The sequence below is a fragment of the Brassica napus genome, chromosome A3 (assembly GCF_020379485.1).
Source record: "Brassica napus cultivar Da-Ae chromosome A3, Da-Ae, whole genome shotgun sequence".
Classification (NCBI taxonomy): domain Eukaryota; kingdom Viridiplantae; phylum Streptophyta; class Magnoliopsida; order Brassicales; family Brassicaceae; genus Brassica; species Brassica napus.
In genome coordinates, this window is record NC_063436.1 from 3,635,627 (window position 1) to 3,655,229 (window position 19,603).

A 19,603-nucleotide genomic window follows, 5' to 3' on the forward strand; every position below is an offset into this window, starting at 1 on the left:
TCTATAAAAAATATTTTATTGAATTTGGTGTAATGTATAAAACAACGAAAAGAAGAAAAATAAAAGTTAGATGAAATTAAAAAAAAAAGTAATAAGGAAAGAGAGAGAAGTGATTGATTGTATGTTTGGCGCGTATATTAACCACCACCGGCAAAACACCCACAAAAGAGGCGATCACGCTTAAAGAACCGATCAACACTACACCTATCCCTTCAGCTACACATTACCAAAAAAATGCTTTGAGCAAAGAGATCAAGCGACTGAGAGTGTTGTGAAGACATAACCAAACCACGATCTGTACTTTTTTGTCTCTTTCTCCAAATAAGAACAAATAAAAACAAAATTTCCTTCCGGACACTCCCATTTGATCGGAGATCAACATTGCTTGGTTCTCTTTCACCAGAGGAAAGAAACAATGGAACCCGGTGAAGAAGGATCGCGGTCGGATCCAGGAAACGAAACCGGCATTGAAGGTAACGTTTAATGATGGGTTTCCTCTATCACTTTCTCTTCCTGTTAATGCTTTGATTTGATGAGAATTATTATTTTTTTATGCGGGTGTATGTAGCTTCGATGTCGCGGTTAGGGTTGGGAGGCGGAGGAAATGAATCGTACCCGGAGAGACCCGATGAGCCAGATTGTGTCTATTACTTACGAACCGGTGTTTGCGGGTACGGGTCTAGATGTCAGTTCAATCACCCACCAAACCGCCCACCGGTAATAAATTCTCTGTATGTCTGTTTTGATAAAGTTATGGCCTTTTGTCTGCTTGATGTGTTTCGATTTTGATGCAGTACTCTATGATTTCATTTTTCATGGAAGCTCTTAACTGAATGTCTTAGTTTCAAAATTTTAGGTCTTGGGAGGTCTCAGAGCAGAAGCTGGAGAATTCCCAGAGAGAATGGAACAACCCGTGTGTCAGGTATATTTTCCATATATCATTTTATACTATTGAGATTATGTAGAGATTAATAGGCCATAAGCCTTAATCTCTTAATAGTGTGTGAATATAAACTCTTTATCATGAGTTTCAATGGGACATGAGTATAATATATAATGGACATGGACCACTTGCAATCACTGTTATTTTAGGTTGAAGTCCAGGAAACTTAACACATGCAATACTACACCTATGCTTCTCAATAGAACATTCTCTAGTGTAGCCAATTCTCACTTGTTATGCTTTATTTGCGCAGCATTTTATGAGAACGGGAGAATGTAAGTTTGGTGCTTCTTGCAAGTATCACCATCCTAGACAAGGAGGAGGAGGAGGAGATTCTGTTACTAGTCCTATCTCATTTAATCACATGGGATTCCCATTACGTCCGGTTTGTTCAATCTCTCTCTCTCTCTCTCTCTGGTCTAGGTTATATACTTATATCAGTCTTGTCTTATGTTTCATCCTTGAGGGAAAAAGAAATGTTTCTTATTAATGGACTTCACAGGGTGAGAAAGAATGTCCCTATTACATGAGAACCGGCCAGTGTAAATTCGGTTCCACCTGTAAATTTCACCATCCTGTTCCTCCTGGTGATCAAGTTCCATCGCAGCAGCAGTTATCAACTGGTCCAGCTATTTATCCACCGCTTCAGTCTCAACCATCGCAGCAATTCGGAGTAGTTGTACCAAGACCTCAGCTTTTGCCAGGCTCATATGTTCAAAGCCCTTACGGTACTTACAGCCAAATGGTTCTTCCTCCCGGCATGGTTTCATACTCTGGCTGGAACCCTTACCAGGTAATGCTGCTCTTTTTATTTGTACACTTTTCTTTCTCTTTAATCTTAACGAAGCCTTGTTCCATTTTTATTTAAAGCCTTCTGTGAGTGCAATACCTTCTCCTGGGACACAACCGTCTATGGGACCAAGCTCTGTTTATGGAACTACACCGTTATCTCCTTCAGCGCCTGCTTATCAATCTGGTCCATCTTCAAACAAGGAACACTCTTTTCCTCAGCGACCTGGACAACCTGAGTGTACCTACTTTATGAAAACAGGAGACTGTAAGTTCGGAACCTCTTGCAGATACCATCATCCTCTGGAAGCAGCATCGCCCAAGGGAGTTGCTCTCAGCAATATCGGCCTCCCACTTCGTCCTGTAAGTCTCACTCATTTGCCAAAGCATCTGTGTATGTATATATTATAGCTTTACGCCTTGAGTTATTGTCATGGAAACTAGAGTTATTTGGTAATGAATCAATGATGAATTCCGTATAGAAACTCTGTTTCTTGATTTAATTACCGGAAACAACTAAGTGGTACGTCTCTCATGATCACTGACAGTTCATTCTACTTTCACGTATACAATAATGCATGTCCTAACAAATAAGAAAGCTAATAATAAATATCATTTTTCAGGGCACGGCACCATGCAGCCACTTTGCGCAACATAAAATTTGCAAGCTTGGGCCTGCATGCAAATTTGACCACTCCATGACCTCTTCTTTGAATGACCAAGGCACAGAGCTTCACTCTTCGAGCTCCATTAAACCCACAACCACAACTAGTGGTGGTGGCTCAGAAACTACTGGTGCTGCTGGAGTCTCTTCGTCTTCTTCTATGACCGTTGGTGTAAGCCATTCCGAGCGTACTGAGAGCAAAGATGGTGACTCAGTTAGCATTGAGGTTAAGACTTCAAGTTAAAAGAGACAAAACTCAAAAGGAGAGAAGAGAACCTCACTCTACTCTTCTAAGAATTTGCCTCTCTATCTCTCTTCTTCTTTTTTTCATCAAACTTTCATGAACTCATGAACATTTAAAGATTATTTTTTTTTTGGGTGGAGAGACAACAACAAGAAGCAAAAGCAGAGAGAGACGAAAGCAGCTCTAGTTTTTTTTTTTTTTTGTGTTATGTCTCTCCTCTTACGTCTCTCTTACCATCAGGGGCGGATCTAGAACAAGTTTTAATTGGGGGCACTTTAATAAAATTTAGATTAACTGGGGGCACATTCATGAAATTTGAACTAATTTCTCAAAGAAAATTAAGATCTTGAGCTAATTACTTATGAAAAACTAAAATTTAGTTGGGGGCACGTGACCCCGTTGGTCGTCACCTCCGTCCGCCCCCTGCTTACCATGTTCATACGATTCCTTCATACTGTCATCTCTGTTTATCTCTTTTTTTTTGTACTTTCCGAAACGATTATTGTTAAATAAATGAAATTATTCACGAAGATCCCTTGTTAGTTTATGGAATATGGGAATTAAGAGTCAGATTTTTATTTTTGATTGCGTTTGTTTTCATATTTACATTTTAGATTATATTATAAATCCCATGTTATTTTCAAGAGAGTACATATTTTAATTTTTTTATTAAACATGTTGTAAAACAAAAACATTTTGATTAAACCTTTTTAAAAATAATTGTAAATTTTCATTTCATGCACAACAGAAACTTGAATGTGATTTTTTTTTTTTTTTTGCATTTGCAATTTGTACATAAGATTTGACAAAATAACTACACTAATAAGACTATTTTTCATTTCTAGGGGTAAACAAAATTAATATGTTGAATAGTAAATGCAAACGCAATAATAGCACAATCCGATATCCAGTTGTTTTTGGAACAGCAACATGGAAGAGAAATAGAATGAAAAAGGCAGAACAGAGCAGATCTCGGGATCACTGTTAATGTGGAAGTAGAAGTCAGTAATTATCGTACTTCGTTCTTTGTGTGTAGTTTTTTCGTTGCGTCTAGTTTTACTCAAACAACAGAAAATTCATAATCATGGGTTTGGCCACTGAAACATCACAACAAAAAGCTTTCAACAACCCAAAAACTACTACTAATCATTAAATGTTTTTTTTTCTCTGAGTTACAAACGATCTACCATAATTAAGGCTGTACAAAGATGCAACTAGCTTTAATACATACGAGTTACGGTAGACTTAGTTAAGTACATTATATAGATATACACATATGTGAGTGTGTGTTTGATATATATAACAGCTTTGATTGGGTCTGATGATTTAACAAATAAAGTGAATTTGATCAGCATTGGAAAGGGAACTAATCGAGTTCTATGAAAGAAAGTCAAAACCTTAAACAGATTTAAGAAGAAGAAAAGAGTTGTGATGTTGAGTTGGTGTTGACAAAAGTTAAGGCAAAAGGAGGGAGACATGAAACAGTGATTGTGCAGTTAAAGACCAAACAAGTCATGACCAAAACACATGTTGTCCAAAGACCAAAAACACCATCATGCTACTTCACTAAAAGTCCATCTCACTTTAGTTATACTACTTTTAACAAACATGCAAAATTTTATGCCAAATCCCCTATCTTTAATCTTAATATTTTTTCCATCATATATATCTTATATTCTTACTAATGCCAAATTTACAATTGTCATGAAAGTTTATAATAACCGAGCGTATGTATTCTAGTCAAATATCCTTTTTGAGTAATTCATTCGATTTCATTATTATACACACAACATCTTTATATACCTAATGAGTGTGTTGGAAGAAGCATGGACAAAAACAAAGGTCTTTAATACAACTAGCAATAATACCTTTTGCTAAACAAAACCACAACTCTTCTTTTCTTTTCAAAACCACAACTTAAAAATTACCAAAATAAAAAGAAAGAAAAACAAAACTTCATGGTAAGCTAACCTTATATATGGTGCATGATACAAATAAGCAGAATATGTATAATAAAGTCCATAACATGCTGTTAACAAAATGCAAATTCTCATGGAATAACTTAAATACTTATTATATTATTACATAAATATAAAAATAAAACAGAAACATCAAAATGAATGTTCTACTTCTAATAGAGCGAGTAGAAGCCAGTAGTGTCTGCAACATCTCCAAAAGCAGCGATAGAAGAAGACGCGGAAGAGAAATCTTGCTGCTTCATTGTCATTGAAGCAGCGGCACCATAGTTAGTTATCATGGCAGAAAGATCACACGAACCAAACTCATGATGTTGATTCATCATCATATCACCATCTTCAAAGTAACTATTATTAAATCCTCCGTATGAGTCAGAGGCCTTGCTTGCTGGAGTTGTGAAACCAGCTCCGGTTTTACTTTGGGTAGTGGTGGTTTCCGGAGGTGGTTTAAGACAATGGTTTGGGACAATGCAGTCCAAGTAACCCGAGTTGTTACTGGAGTTACTTCCATCGAAAGAAAAGAAGTTGTGTTCTTCGTCTAGTGAAGAAGATAACGAGCCGTTACAAGATGAGTTTTGAGGACTAGAGCTAAACGCTTGAATATCTGCGTTTTGATGACGAACCGGAGTTTTGAAAGAAGCGGTGGGTATATGTTTAGGTTGCTGATGGTGATGATAGTTTTGATAATGAGGATGGTGATCAATGACAAACTGTGGAGAAGAGTTTGGTAAGAAAGATTGGTTGTTGTTGTAAGGAGAGACGATGAGAGAGTGGAGATTAGGGTTTGTGAGGATGGTGTGAACATCAGTTGGAGTGTAGGCGAAGTTAGTTCGACCTTGAGTGCCTCTCATCGAAAGAGCTGCTCTATCGTAGGCAAGAGCGGCTTCATGAGCAGTGTCGAAAGTGCCAAGCCAGTGACGTTCTTTGGTGGTTGGATCTCTGATCTCAGCTGCGTAACGACCCCATGGACGTCTCCTGACTCCTAGGAACCTCCCTGGCTCTGCTTGCTTTGATCTCCGGCCTCGTCTCTCTCCAGTTGTGGTTGTGGTTGTGTTGGCTGTGTTCTGGTTGATTATAGCAAACCCCATTTGAGTTTGGGATGTTTCATATGGCTTAATATGATCTAGGGTTTTGGAAGTTGACATGATGATGAAGAAATAGTTTTCTTGAAAGGAGCCTTCTTTTAGGGTTTTGGTTGAAGATGTGCTATGATTAAGTTTCTTCTTTTTGCTTTGGTTCTGACTGAAGAAGATGATGAGTGTTGTTTGGGAATGGAAGTGAAGTGATGTTATAAATAGAGAGACATTGAACTTGATAGAGAGACTTCACTTTTGATTCAACTGCTTTAAGACTACCTTTTTTTTTCCTCGTTTTCCAAGATATTTTATTTAAGCGTCAGCGACAGAAATAAATTAACGTTGGAACATTGGTTGGATTTTTATAAGATTTATTTATAAATTAAACCGATTTTAAACAGCTTTGTCTGGTCTTCTTAGTCTGTTTTCTTGCCATTATAGTTCACTGGTTAGAGTCTTTAACTTTTTACTGTGTACATTCAGTGTATATATATACGTGTATTATGTACGGATGGCTACTTATGCAAGCCTAAGAATGAGGCCAAAAATCATTGGAACCAATCCAAAATCTGGAATGTCACAGTAACCAATCTTGATTTAGAGTAAAGAATAAGAATATATATATAGAATATATTTGTTAAAAGAACACTTTGTGATGTATATATTACATCATGCTATTTGGATATTTTATTTCACTAGAATGAAGCTAATTAATTAACTCAAGTAATCTGCTTAGTGGTCACGTGCAATGTGCATAATAACCCTACATATATATCATAACCTAAAGGTCAAGGGTCTACGTAAAAGAAATGGATCATTTAAATGGTATATATTTGAGGTGATATGCATTGCTAATTACAATAGGTTGTGTAGAAATTAATTTTTCTAAGGACTAAGGTGCCATGAATTCTTAACAAATTTCATCAACAATTTGAAGTATATTTAAAATTCAGCAAGCTTAACTTTCTCCCCAAAAAAAAATGCAAAATAAAAATATTACAACGGACAAGCAAGCGACATGAACATTCTAGTTTTTTCCTTTCATATTTTAATGTGGTTTAGTTTGGTTACTCAATTATAAAGTACCAATGTAATTAACTTACCTGTATAGATGCCCCCTGGTCAAATCACATGGTGACCGCATTTTAAGCAGAAATAGAAATGAGAATATATAGATTTTTTGTCATCTTGTAATGATTATTCAATGGGAGTGGTTAAATGTGGTTTTTAATTTAATATCTCAGTGGACATTTTTATATCGATGTCCTTGTATGAAAACAAACACAACTGAACAACAATCTTAGTCTCTTTGTGTTTGTAATTTTCTAGGATTATATAGGTACACACGAGCTTGAGTAGTTATTCGTCATATGTGATTGCATAAAGAAATTAATGTCTTACCGACAAACATGAAATCAAGAAAATTGTTCATAGTCAACTACAACACGGCTTTAACTTTAAAAAACGACTTTAACTTGAAGTTCAAAAATGTAATTAATAATTCAAAATTTACCATGAGCCCTAACATCGAACTTCGATCGGTTTAACCGTTTAAGACTAGAGACTTTTAGTTAAACTTAATTATCAAGTGAGCGAGAAGAATTGCGTTTGGTACGTTGTGGGTTGATAATACGTCTATCAAACCTAGGGTATGGTTCCTATTAACTACAAACGGGCAGGTAAAAGAAGTATAGTGTTGCTAAATTTTACTTCTTACCAAGAATATTTTGATATAATACTTTTAGCTGAAAAGGTCTCGTAAGCCATAAGATTAGCCAAATTCTCCTCTTTTTTCTCCTTTTATGTCACATGAGCGACGTAAAATATAACTTCTTTTGAATTAAATGTTTTGCCTTTTAACCGAATGGGGGTTACGGTACAAAAGTGTGATGATCTCCTTGTATTAAGGCTTGCAACTGTGACAATTGTTGGGAAGCTTTTTTGCACATTGCTAAATGGCATTGGGAATGAAAATTATATTATTTTCTTATAAAAGTCAGTCAAACAAATAATATTTTATATAGTTCTACACATTTTGGCTCTTTAGAATTTTATCTTTTGACTAATACATCAGTAATATAACCGTGGTCGGACCATGATAACCGCTGTCACTATCTTCCGGGGTGGGGGTGTTAGCAATACAATTTACCAAACACAACGAAAATGTCGTGCGCAAGGATTAATAACGATATCTATTTTTCTGAAAATAAAATTGTTGTGCATATTTATAGGATACCATATGAACTAAACAATCTGCATAGCTAGGAATGATTTGTATGAGAACTCCAATAATATATTAGAGAGGAATAATTCTTATCCGCAAATTACATAGAGTTCTAAAATGCAATGATTATAACAAAGTATAAATGTTTAGTTTGGTGTATTTATTAATATTCTTCATCCCTTTTAAGAATTGGGGTTAAAGACAAGTTTAAGCTATATATGAATCTGACGACCCTTGACTCATCCACTCATATTATGAACTTCATGTTGGACTAGCCTTCCATTTGACTCATATTATCAACTTCATGTGGAACTATAAGTTGGTTCATGAATCATGATTATAATTACGTAAAGACGCAGATCATTTTCCTTTCTTATAAATTATCAAGACGCATATCACTTTCCTTTCTTATAAATTTCATAACTAGTATTGCAGGTCATAACGTTATGAGATTACAAAAAAAACACCGCATTAGTTAAATGGTTATAGTTCCATGTATTCTTACAACTGTTTACTAACAAGTGTATACATTTGATTGATATTGGATTCATGTAGTCGTTGAGAGATACGAAGTTAATATAAATTTTCCTTAATAACTCGGAGAAAGAAAACAATACTGTGTGTTTTTGAAATAGGGTAAATGATTCATATTAACATATGATACGAGAGAAAAAACATATGATATGACAAATCAAATTGATATGGGATTGCACTATTGAACACTTTTGGGTGAAAACTTTTGTCAAGTTCCATGTGATCGAGGCTTTCTTGAGTTTAGGAATGGAGAATTTCTTTACATTTCTCAAAAAAGGCAAAGAAAAACACAGAAAATTTTGAACAGCTAATTAAAAGCCAAAACTTTTTCTTTTAAATTTAATAATTTTGGTGCTGTTTAAAATTTCTTTTTGTGTCAAAAGGATGTCCCTGGATTTAGGGGTAAAGGTGTTCTTCGAACGAACTTGGACTTTGACGAGAGTCCAAACAGTATGACTGAAAAGCCAAGTGGGGCTTCACTATTAGTTTGCGAGCTATTGAATTATTATATATCATGAAAATGCAGATAAAATAGTTACTATTATTACATTCTTTTGTTCATAATAAATTTTAATTCAACAGCACATCCAGCTTGTGAAAAAATAAAACATTGATCCAAACTATGTACATTCATGAAGAAACCATTTAGATATACTTCTTATATTAAAAATGAAAATTTGTAATTTTAGCTATTGAGAAAAGATAAAATTGTAAATTTGTAATGTTCCTGTGGTTAGTTATTTTGTGTAAACCAAGTGTAAGCTAAGATATCTACAACCTAAAATATCGACAAAAGATAATGATAAGATATTTGATATTTTTATTCAACCCATTCATATTTACGTTCAATAATCAATAACTAAACTTTTTTAATTAAATATCCGTTTTTTTTTTGTTTTCCTGCAATACTTTACTAAATCATAGAGGATGATGATACTTCTTTTTTTTTACCACACTCGTGTACGGTAGATTAATAATTATACTTGCTAGTTCTAGAATATAGGTAACTGGAAAGTTATAACTTATAAGCTCTGATCCTTTTGTTTACTACTATTCGTTTTCTTAAATCAAAGTCAGATGATCAAACACACTCGTGGCACCTAGAGCGACGTGATACATCATAATTATCTCCTAAATTATGTTCGTGCGCTCCATGTGCCTTTCAGCCTCTCTCTATCTCTTTAATCTTTATACATAAAAAGGTACATTATATATGAATAATAATTGGCTAATTTGCGTATATTATGTTATTTTCTTCTATATACTAATATTCGTATATGTTATTCTGTATAGTAAACGATGAACAGAGTAATTGTTCCAAATTAATAAAAATAACCATTATCGGATATGGAGTTTAGTTCATAGGATTTATGATTTAATTTAAGATTTAGATTTTAATTTCAAGGTTAGGTATCATAATTTAGGATTTAACTATTTTTAAGAAATAAAGAAATGGAATGTTTCACAGGAATTATATTTATGATTATAAAAAAAAAGAATATTAATATGGGCAACTAAAAAAAACAAACAGAATTGGATATCAGAGGAAGAAACGATAAAGAGTAGACACGTAAGCTAAAAGAAGCCCCCACCAAACCTAGTATTCGCATACTATGTGGGACACTGTCCATGACACATAACTAATCCAATACTCCGCTTACGTGTCGTAATCTGAGCATTGCAGGTCCCGATAAACTGTACGGCTACGATTACCCACTTAACAGAGAGAGAAGTGATTGTCTGATTTGATTTTTTTTTTTTTTTCCGTCAAAGTTTTTTAAATATTATAAAAAGTCCAGAGCCCATTACAAATTACAAAGCCCACAAACAAACCGGGCCACACAATACAACTCTTTCTTCAAATGGGCTTCAAGCCCACATTTAGAAAACCCTAGCTCACCCCCGCAAAAGCCGACGCCGTCTCGCACATCTCTTCGTTGAAACTGCTCGGACACGTGTTGCCATCCTCGACGACGAGGGACACGTGTCGCGAAGACGTCGCGTCACCACATCTTTCACCATTACCGAACCGGAGATCCGACACACAGATCCCCGGACCAAAACGGAACTCCTTTGTTCCGTCTAGACGTCACCGTAAACAACTGTATGCTTCATAGGGTTTCAATATCGGAGAGCGTCAATCGCCTTGGCGAGATCTCATCCGTAATCTTTCACCACCACCACCCCAGAGAAAGCTTCACAATCACTGTCCTCCTTACACCGGAGAGCTTCCACCGTCCCCGACGGACTCTCCTCCAAAAAACCGAGACTAAAACCGCAAAAACAAAGCCGAAAAAAATAAAATCAAACCTTTAGATCTCCTAGGCAAAACAAAGCCGACGACGCAAGGCAAAACACGCCTCTGCATCCCGGAAACTTGACGACGGCGCAAAGCTGAAAAAGCCTCCGCTCCTCGGAATCTTTAGCGGCGATAGTAGAGCTTTCGGAGCCTCCACCTCCCGGATCTAACAGCTGACTGTCACCGTGAACCGTCGTCGGTACGCCTCACCACGAATCCAAAGAGAGACGAGATGTAGCCGTTGGAAGTCCCGATACGAACCGAGAAGCTTCCCGGAGCAAAACCCTAATTCAGATCCGCCGGTATATCGGCGAGTGACGCCATCACGAGACACCCAGCCTTGCGCTTGTACTGAAACTGAGAGAAGGAGAGCCACCGTCACCGACACGCGCCGGAGAAGTGACTCTCCCACCCCCGACGTCTCTTTTCTCTCTTTTCTCTAGGGCCAGCTACTTGATTGTCTGATTTGATATGTATGGTCAAAAATAAGCGACCGTCCATATTAGATTGGACGGCTGAAAAGCAACTCCCGTTTTTTCTCTATAATATACCGGGAAAACTGATCTGGTTTCTTTAACCGAATTTAAATACCGGTTCTACATGTCCAATCGCTACTTATTTAAAACACACAGGTTTGCGTATTTCAGGTGAGTATTTTTAAATTGCGACCCAAATAGCATCAAGTTATCGTGTCTCGTTGTATTCAGAAGATTATAAACTAACAGCTAAGAAAACAAGGATAATTGCAAACTAATCAAATAATTTGCTTTAGAGCAGCTCATTTGCAGTCGGGCAAGTGATGGTGTCGTATTATAAATATAAAAGTATAACAACAATGGAAGCTTTCATTTTCAATAACCATATACAGTATGATAATTCTTCAGAAAAAATGTAAGGTATCAAACTACTTGTTTTGTCCTCTATTCATGACTTTGATTAGTTAAAATTGCAATAATCTTGGTTTTTGTAAACCTGATAAACTCTATAAGAAAAAAAAAAACGCCACTCTTCTCGAAAACCTAGCGAAGTCTTTTATCTTCTCTAAAATGGACAGATTTCAGATTGCTGGTCTATTAAATAGAACGGAGTCTTTGAGTCTGGTTCACTTGTTCCTCAATTTGAGACACCTTGATACTCTAACAGATAATTTGGTTATCTTTCGCCTTAGCGATTGTTTACCCTTCTTAACGGTCTGTGGGTTGGTGGTAGATGAAGATTTTCACGCTTTTGTAATCTTTTTACTGGGAAAACTCTGTCGGGGATGGGAATTCGTAGGTTTGTAGTTTCAGAAATGCGACTTCAGTATGTTTATCTATATGCTGATTCTGAAGAGTTTGAATCTGCATTATTTAGTGCACTGGATTTTACCCCTATAGCTATAGAAATTCTAAGTTATCATTTTTTAGTATACGCCACACCACAGATGATTTTCTGCCCAACGAAAGAGGAACATGTTGCTATATATCAATATAGCCACCTCATTTTTGCTACTTCATGGGTACTTTTCAGGGAATTGATTTTTTCCGGTGCAGCGACAGTGCAGTGGGCAGCTTCCTTAACATCGAATTGGGGGTTAATGCCATTGTCCGATTTGTGGAATTGCTCGGTCCTCATGTCTGTGTGATCGTTGGCCACATTTGCTTTGACTCTCTATTTTGCCTATTTGGTTTAATAATATTGTAGCCAAATGAAACTTTCCATACACGATATCCTTTTCAATAGTTAGATAACATGGATGTTTGTTAGAATTAATTGTATATATTTTATGCAAGTTTGTTGGAGTCTATTGTTTATATTCTATGCACGCAAACAAAATATGGAAGGCAACAATGCCAGAGAAGAGATGATTCTGAAAATGTTGAAGAAATTTTGGAGACATAAGATCAGAAAAAAAAAAGATGCTACTATTTGGAAAGAAACAATGAACGAAGAAATGTGGAAAGATACAAGTACTTAGGTTTTTACAACAACTTAGTTTTATTGATTTGCAAAGATATTCTAATAATAATTTTGCTATTCTTTTTATTGTTGATATGGAAATGAACTCCACTAAAATCCTTCACAAAAATTAAAATGTATTTCAACCCATTCTATTTAAATCCTTCTCATCCATTGAAGAATCCACTCAAATCCATTAAAAGAATCCTAATTACGGTTATATTCAATTTCACTAAACTTTCCAAACCAATAACATTGCCTAATTGTATTAAATTTTATGCAAAAAAAAAAATCAGTTCGAAAAAAAAAAATATTGGTTGTAGTGTTGTAACTCAACACCGCCAGTTAGTCATCTGGACAATCGTCGAAGCCCAGCTCCAAGCCTCCAAATTCATGACAAGCCCACGTATGAGCATACATCTTCTTGCACTATATCATCATTTTATAAAGTAATGAGGTAATAATCAAAAGAACTATGAAACTGAGGGACTAATATTGAAAAAGTGAGAAACTTTGGTTACCTTCGAAGCTTAGATCAGAGAGCTCGAAAGAGGGAAAGAGAAGGCTGCTAGGGCTCAATCTCTCTTTCCGTTTTAGGGGTTTAATCTCTCTCTGCTCTATTCGAAAGCTAACATCTTTCGTCGAAAGTTGTGACGAAAAATGTATAGCGGATCTAGCGATGGCGAGAGCCACGACACGACGACGCAGAGGAGGATCCCTCCGGCTTCCTCGATGCTCTGGGTTAGAAACCTACGGCGGTACATTGGTTCCGGAGCTGGATTAGGGTCCGAAGCTCTAATGGGTATGTCATAAAGTTGCTCTCTTTCATATAAAGTTTGAGTTTTTAATCGCGTTTCGAGTTCGTTGTGTTTCAAATTGAGTAAAGTTTCCGACTTTGAGGTCTTTGAAACACTATGATAACCGCGGATTGGTAAAAGGTTTTGTTTTCATTGCCTTGTAGAGCTTGAGACGAAGAGAATCTTGCTTGAGATATTTAAAGATAAGCAGCAGAAAAGTCAGGAAGCAGGCACGATACCAAGCTTCTACAAGAAGGCATGGTTGTTTTACTCTAATAAGATGTTTGTGTTTGCATTTCACGCAGGCACTAACCTGTTAAACTTGCATCATCGTTACTCTTTGTTCAGAAACCAGAAGAAGGATCTATTAGCCAAAGAGTCCAGAGGCTTGCTAAATACCGCTTCTTGAAGGTATAGCTTCTTCATTGCCTCGTATTGTTCTTTAGAAGATGTTTTAATGTTTTTGCTTTGTTTCCACAGAAACAATCGGATCTTTTGCTAAACTCTGATGATTTGGCTGCTATGTGGAATTGTTTGAGAGAGAATTGTGTGATTGATGATGGCACAGGTGCAGAGAAGGTACATGCATATAGTTTGAAAAATTATGTTTATCTATGTTAACGATGAATCTGATATTTTGCTAAATCTTTGTTCATGTAGATGAACTATGAAGACTTCTGTCACATTGCTTCTGTATGCACTGAACAAATCGGCCCCAAATGTCGTCGGTTTTTCAGCCCATCCAATTTCATGAAGTTTGAGAAGGATGAGGCTGGGAGGATTGCTATTCTACCCTTCTATCTTTATGTGATGCGCACGGTGAGTATCCTCATGTGTTTTTCACTTGTCCTTTACTTTAACCGGCCATAGTTTATACTTATTCTGATAATCTTATTTTTTATGACTGTTAAGGTGTCGCTTACACAAGCTAGGATTGATATGAGTGAGCTTGATGAAGATTCTGATGGTTTCCTTCAATCTCAAGTAAGTGGCTCTAAAGCTTTAAGTTTAGAATTTGCTCAAGAAGCTTTAAGGAGTTCTCCTACCAGCTAAAGGTTACTAAATCTAATCTTCAGGATCCTTACTAATTGTCTACTTTCTGTTATTATAGGAAATGGAGTCATATATCTCTGGTCTAATCCCTAACTTGGCACAACTGAGGGACATGCCTGATGCATTTACTAACATGTATTGCCGCATAGCTTCTCAAAAGTTTTTCTTCTTCTGTGATCCTCATAGGCGAGGTAGGAACTAATGATATACAGTTTTATGAGGCAACGAGAAATTTTCTTAACTTACTATTCAATCGCCATGTGCTGAATGTGACCTATGTTTTGTTCAGGAAAAGCATGTATTAAGAAGATACTGCTCAGCAACTGTCTGCAGGAACTAATGGAATTGCATCAGGTCAGTTTAGATGAAGGCTTGGTGAAAAGCATTTGTGTGATCTCTTTTTACTTTGCGTGTATTTACTGAATGTTCCCCGGGTACTCTACGTTAGGAAAGCGAGGAGGAAGTCACAGACACAGAACAGGCTGAAAATTGGTTTTCTTTGACTTCAGCTCAACGTATATGTGGTGAGTGTGCTACTTAAATATCTGTAAACAACTCTCGTTTTGTCTTGTAACTCAGGTACAAATTGATTTTGAGTTTCTCTTTGTTCTTCTGTAGATATGTTTCTTGCACTTGATAAAGATTGTAGTGGATCGCTGAGCAAACAAGAACTTAAAGAATACGCTGATGGGACCCTAACTGAGATTTTCATCGAAAGAGGTAAAAAAATCATATACTTTTTTGGTCATTGTATACTTTTCGTGGTGCTGATGGTCACCAATAGTCTTCACACCCCTTGCTGTTGTTGTAGTGTTTGATGAGCATGTCCGCCGTGGCAAAAGCGGCTCAGGCAATTCCAGGGAAATGGACTTTGACAGCTTCCTTGATTTCGTACTTGCGTTGGAGAACAAAGACACACCAGAGGGCTTGACATACTTATTCCGCTGTCTTGATCTCCAAGGGAGAGGCTTTCTCACCACTGCTGATATTCACTCTCTTTTCAGGTAAATGAATCTCTGTCTCAAGTGATTGAATCTGTTCCCTTTTTAGTAGATTTTCTTTTAAAAGACATGGAAGTAAAGAAGGGAAGCATCAAAGAGTTGTGTGATGTTATCTGATACAATCTTCCTATATTAAAAAAGGATCTCTGCATTTCCTGCTTGCGGTAGCTGAGCTTTGTTCCGCAAGTCTCATATCATGCAAAGACATTAGCTCATTACAAAACAAACCCGTTATAATTCCATTGTCTCTCTTGAGTCTCTTAAATCTCTATCTGTTGAACTTGCAGAGATGTTCACCAGAAATGGATAGAAGGTGGGAACTATGAGCTGTGCATAGAGGACGTTCGGGACGAGATCTGGGACATGGTGAAACCGTCTGACCCATTGAAGATCACTCTGGATGATCTGTTGGGGTGTAAACAAGGTGGAACTGTTGCGAGCATGCTAATAGATGTGCGTGGCTTCTGGGCTCATGACAACCGTGAGAACCTTCTTCAAGAAGAAGAAGAACCACCTGAGGAAGAGTCTCAGTGAATATAATGTTATTTTCCGTGTTGTATCTAATCATCGAGGTCACGTGCGTCGGACAAAAACCAAAAGTCTCCTCTACTCTCCAATCTGATGAGTTTGTATCTTTGTATAAGAAGCTTATTTCGTTCAAAAAAAAATAATGTATAAGAAGCTTATTAGTTGTAAGAAAACGACTGCTGATATTGTGTCACTTGACTTTTTACTTGAAAATCTGATTTGATTACTGATTTTTTTTTGTTCTTGTTACATTAGTCCACAAACATAGAGAGGGTTTTCATTAATCACTTGAGGATTACAAAATACAAGTCTGATTATTAATCTGACATGGACTCATCATATCACCATGTCAAAGATCATAGTAGATGTGTTAAAAACTTAAAACATTACTCTGCTTACTTAACTTAGTATTAAGTAAGTAACCTCAGAAGTACAATAAGAAAAGTTCACAAAAATACAGTAAGAAGACAACACCCTGATTATTGATCTGACGTGGACTCATCATATCACCATGTCAAAGATCATAGATGTGTTGAAATTAAAAAAAAAACATTATTCTGCGTACTTAACTTATAGGGTTAAGTAAACTTGTTAGTTATATATTAAGTCAAACCCACAATGCACCAGCTTGCTTAAGCATAGGGATTAAGGACCCGTTAAGGTGTAGACTCATGACCTCGTTGGCTCCACCGACTAACTCTCCTCCGATAAAAACAGCCGGAACCGCTGGGCCACACCCGAGCCTCAAGAGCGCCTGCTCAATCTCCCTTCCTCTAGACACCTCGTCTAGCTCGTAAACCGCTGGATTCGCTCCAAAATCGCAGAGCAAAGTCTTGACCGTGTGAGACATACAACATGAGCTTTTGCTGTATATCACCACTGGTCTCTCCAACACCATCTTAGTTATCATCTCCATTGTTGTATTCTATGTGGTATCAGGACTAGGAGCAACTACTCTTTAGATTTCTTCTTTACGTTGTTTAAACAAGTTTAATAACGAAAGAAAAGATTTTAGGGAAAAGAAAACTCTTGATTGGACTCGTAGAACAATGTTTTGTGAGTTTGTTGTGTGGATATAAAATTGGTTGCAAGTGCTTGTTTATATAGGGGTGGAAAAGATGATGATTATTGGATTAGATCGGACAAAATGTGTAAGATTTTGTTTCTAACGATATCACTTCTGACAGCGACACAAGTTCAGTTTTATTTAGGATCACTAAATGTAAGTAAAGAGAATCTAATGATTTCGAAAGTTTATTTTCTTATATAAAAATTGTCCTTTAGGCGAATGTAGTATTTAGTCATGGCTAAAAGGTGAGAATGTCCTTAGCTCGTACGGCGGATCTCAATTAATATAAGAAAATCATAAACCATTATATTTGATTAATAAAGAGAAGCATAAGTTTATGTTGTTCTTGTTTATAGCCGACATACAACTCATTGTGGCTGAACAAGTTAAAAGCTTTTTGATTTACTGAATCTCGTGGATTGAAATCAGACTATAATATTCACGGATTTTGTTAGTATGTAAATTTTGTGGGAGTGTGTGGAAAGAGGTCAGCTCACTTGATAGAGGTCAATGGAAATGGACCATGTGGATTAATAAGTACTGACTAGTTAGTACAGTTATGTCAGTATGTCAGTCCACTTAATTTGTAGCAATATGTGCGTTTTTTCAGAGCCGACCGGATTAACCGATAAAATGTATCAAATTACAAAATTAGCATAGTTATCATAATTTGAATATAAAGAAAGAAAAATGTATATATATCATCACGTACCTGATCACTTGATGGGCATTGAGCTCAATCTAGTCATACTACCATTAACAATTTAAAGCCACGCATATTTTTCATGGAGTATGATTTTAAAATTTTATTCAAATGTTAATCTAATTAATTAGCGCTAGATACAAAATCATCACAATTTTTTCATGAATCAAAAACATTCAAGCTTCCTAAATTCTTTTATTCCAAGGCTTAAAAGTGGAAATGAGTTTCTTGCATATATGTTTTCTAAAACAACAATGGAATATGTAAAGCTTATCAAATTGGCATCTTGTGAGTTGGAGAACTAGTTATCCAAAATATGGTATCTTTTTGGGGATTTTTCTTTATGACACGTCTCCATCTACGTGAGGATTCTATTCTCGACTCGCCACTTCCACATTATGTAACTCGCAAAAAGCTTATTTTGTATAATCATAAGAGAGAGAAAGAGAGATTCTATATATGAGCTAAGCACTTCAATAGCTTTCATTGTGGCAAACGAATCTTAAGGACAACGAGTGGAGAATACGGATGAAAATAAAAATAAATTAATACTTGTACGTATAGATGCCCTCGAGGCTCGAGGTCCCTGTTTCCATAACCTTTTCCCATGCAACATGCAGATTCATTAGATTTCCATCATTCGGTTTGGAAATACATAGTTTCACCGATCATGGTTTAATATTGGTTTAGATCTAGAAAATTCATTCTAAATTTCTAATAATGTTTTTTTTTTTTTGGCACATTCATGCATATAAACATCAAATACATGGATATAGCCCAAGATCTTTGAGATGGGAGGAAACAAACAACAAAACCAAGATCAGTTTATATATATGTAGATCTTCTACCTAGACTGTAACGGCCCTGGCCCGATGAACCTTAACCATACTTTATCTCCAAACCCTTTCGTTCAAAAACTCTTATTAAAACTCAAATTGTCTTACATAAAACCGAACTCAGCTAAAACTGAAATGTCGAATAACACTTAAGAAGAAATGATTGAAAGAAAGTAGTCATAAATGAAAACTCGAGAAAACACTTGCACCATACGGACATCTACTCCCGCTCCCTCTCGGCCATACCTGTAAAAATGAGGGGTGAGTACATAATACTCAGTGAGGGCAGGTCCTAGGAACCCACGAACTCAGCTCAGGAAGAGCAAACAATCACAAGTCATGAGCTAATAAGATCTATTACACAAAAACCCATACTACCCGACATGAACTAAAGACCCTACAATGCACATCCTTTTCATCCTTTCATCCTTTTCATCTTTTCATTCTTTTCATCTTTTCCTCTTTTCATCCTTTTCATCTTTTCATCAGTGGGTAGCCCCAACTAGACTACTACCCCATATTTATGTGGATTGGCCACATCTCCTATGGGTAGCCTAGCGTGAACTACTACCCCACCTACTTTCCCTAGACTCTCTATATGATCCCTTATTCGTACTTATTCCTACATCTTTCACTTATCATTCACCACACATCTCAACATCTTATCATCAGTTCCTTGATCACCCTAACATGTCTACGTTCTTATCATTCAACACATATTATCATCTCAACAAGATCAATCACATATCACATCACACATACACACAAGATCTAGATCTGATTAACAAAGGACTAAGTCCCATTGGTTACTCAACATGAGGCAAGTTCACAGCCAAGTCCTCACCTTAGCTTTTGCAGAAGTAGATCTGGATCTAGGTTTGGGAAACAGTCACTTCTCGAGATTTGGTTTGAGAATCGGATTCACACAA

General features: G+C 36.4%; 4 protein-coding genes and 1 non-coding gene across 5 annotated transcripts; 3 read left to right on the forward strand and 2 right to left on the reverse strand.

Annotated features, from left to right (window-relative positions):
* Positions 1-116: 116 nt before the first annotated feature.
* LOC106433914 (zinc finger CCCH domain-containing protein 58) lies at positions 117-2,848 on the forward strand. The gene is made up of 7 exons (XM_013874756.3): positions 117-473; positions 569-717; positions 857-922; positions 1,197-1,328; positions 1,446-1,736; positions 1,814-2,095; positions 2,356-2,848. The coding sequence occupies exons 1-7, from the start codon at positions 416-418 to the stop codon at positions 2,638-2,640; spliced, it is 1,263 nt and encodes a 420-aa protein (XP_013730210.2). The 5' UTR covers positions 117-415; the 3' UTR covers positions 2,641-2,848.
* Positions 2,780-12,987, reverse strand: LOC106386678 (ethylene-responsive transcription factor ERF086-like). Its single transcript, XM_048771272.1, has one exon. It carries the CDS (start codon positions 5,759-5,761, stop codon positions 4,772-4,774), a length of 990 nt encoding a protein of 329 aa, XP_048627229.1. The 5' UTR covers positions 5,762-12,987; the 3' UTR covers positions 2,780-4,771.
* A 182-nt stretch (positions 12,988-13,169) lies between these two features.
* On the forward strand, positions 13,170-16,298 carry LOC106433923 (probable serine/threonine-protein phosphatase 2A regulatory subunit B'' subunit TON2). The gene is made up of 12 exons (XM_013874762.3): positions 13,170-13,489; positions 13,649-13,740; positions 13,833-13,895; positions 13,965-14,063; positions 14,145-14,303; positions 14,397-14,468; positions 14,596-14,728; positions 14,827-14,891; positions 14,986-15,061; positions 15,156-15,257; positions 15,349-15,541; positions 15,826-16,298. Exons 1-12 carry the CDS (start codon positions 13,348-13,350, stop codon positions 16,070-16,072), a joined length of 1,443 nt encoding a protein of 480 aa, XP_013730216.1. The 5' UTR covers positions 13,170-13,347; the 3' UTR covers positions 16,073-16,298.
* Positions 15,622-15,748, forward strand: LOC125607842. The gene has a single exon (XR_007338896.1). It is a non-coding gene; the product is annotated as a small nucleolar RNA snoR104 (small nucleolar RNA).
* Positions 16,299-16,317: 19 nt separating the features above from the next.
* Positions 16,318-17,154, reverse strand: LOC106433933 (monothiol glutaredoxin-S2-like). Its single transcript, XM_013874772.3, has one exon. The coding sequence runs from the start codon at positions 16,980-16,982 to the stop codon at positions 16,674-16,676; it is 309 nt and encodes a 102-aa protein (XP_013730226.1). The 5' UTR covers positions 16,983-17,154; the 3' UTR covers positions 16,318-16,673.
* Positions 17,155-19,603: the final 2,449 nt, after the last annotated feature.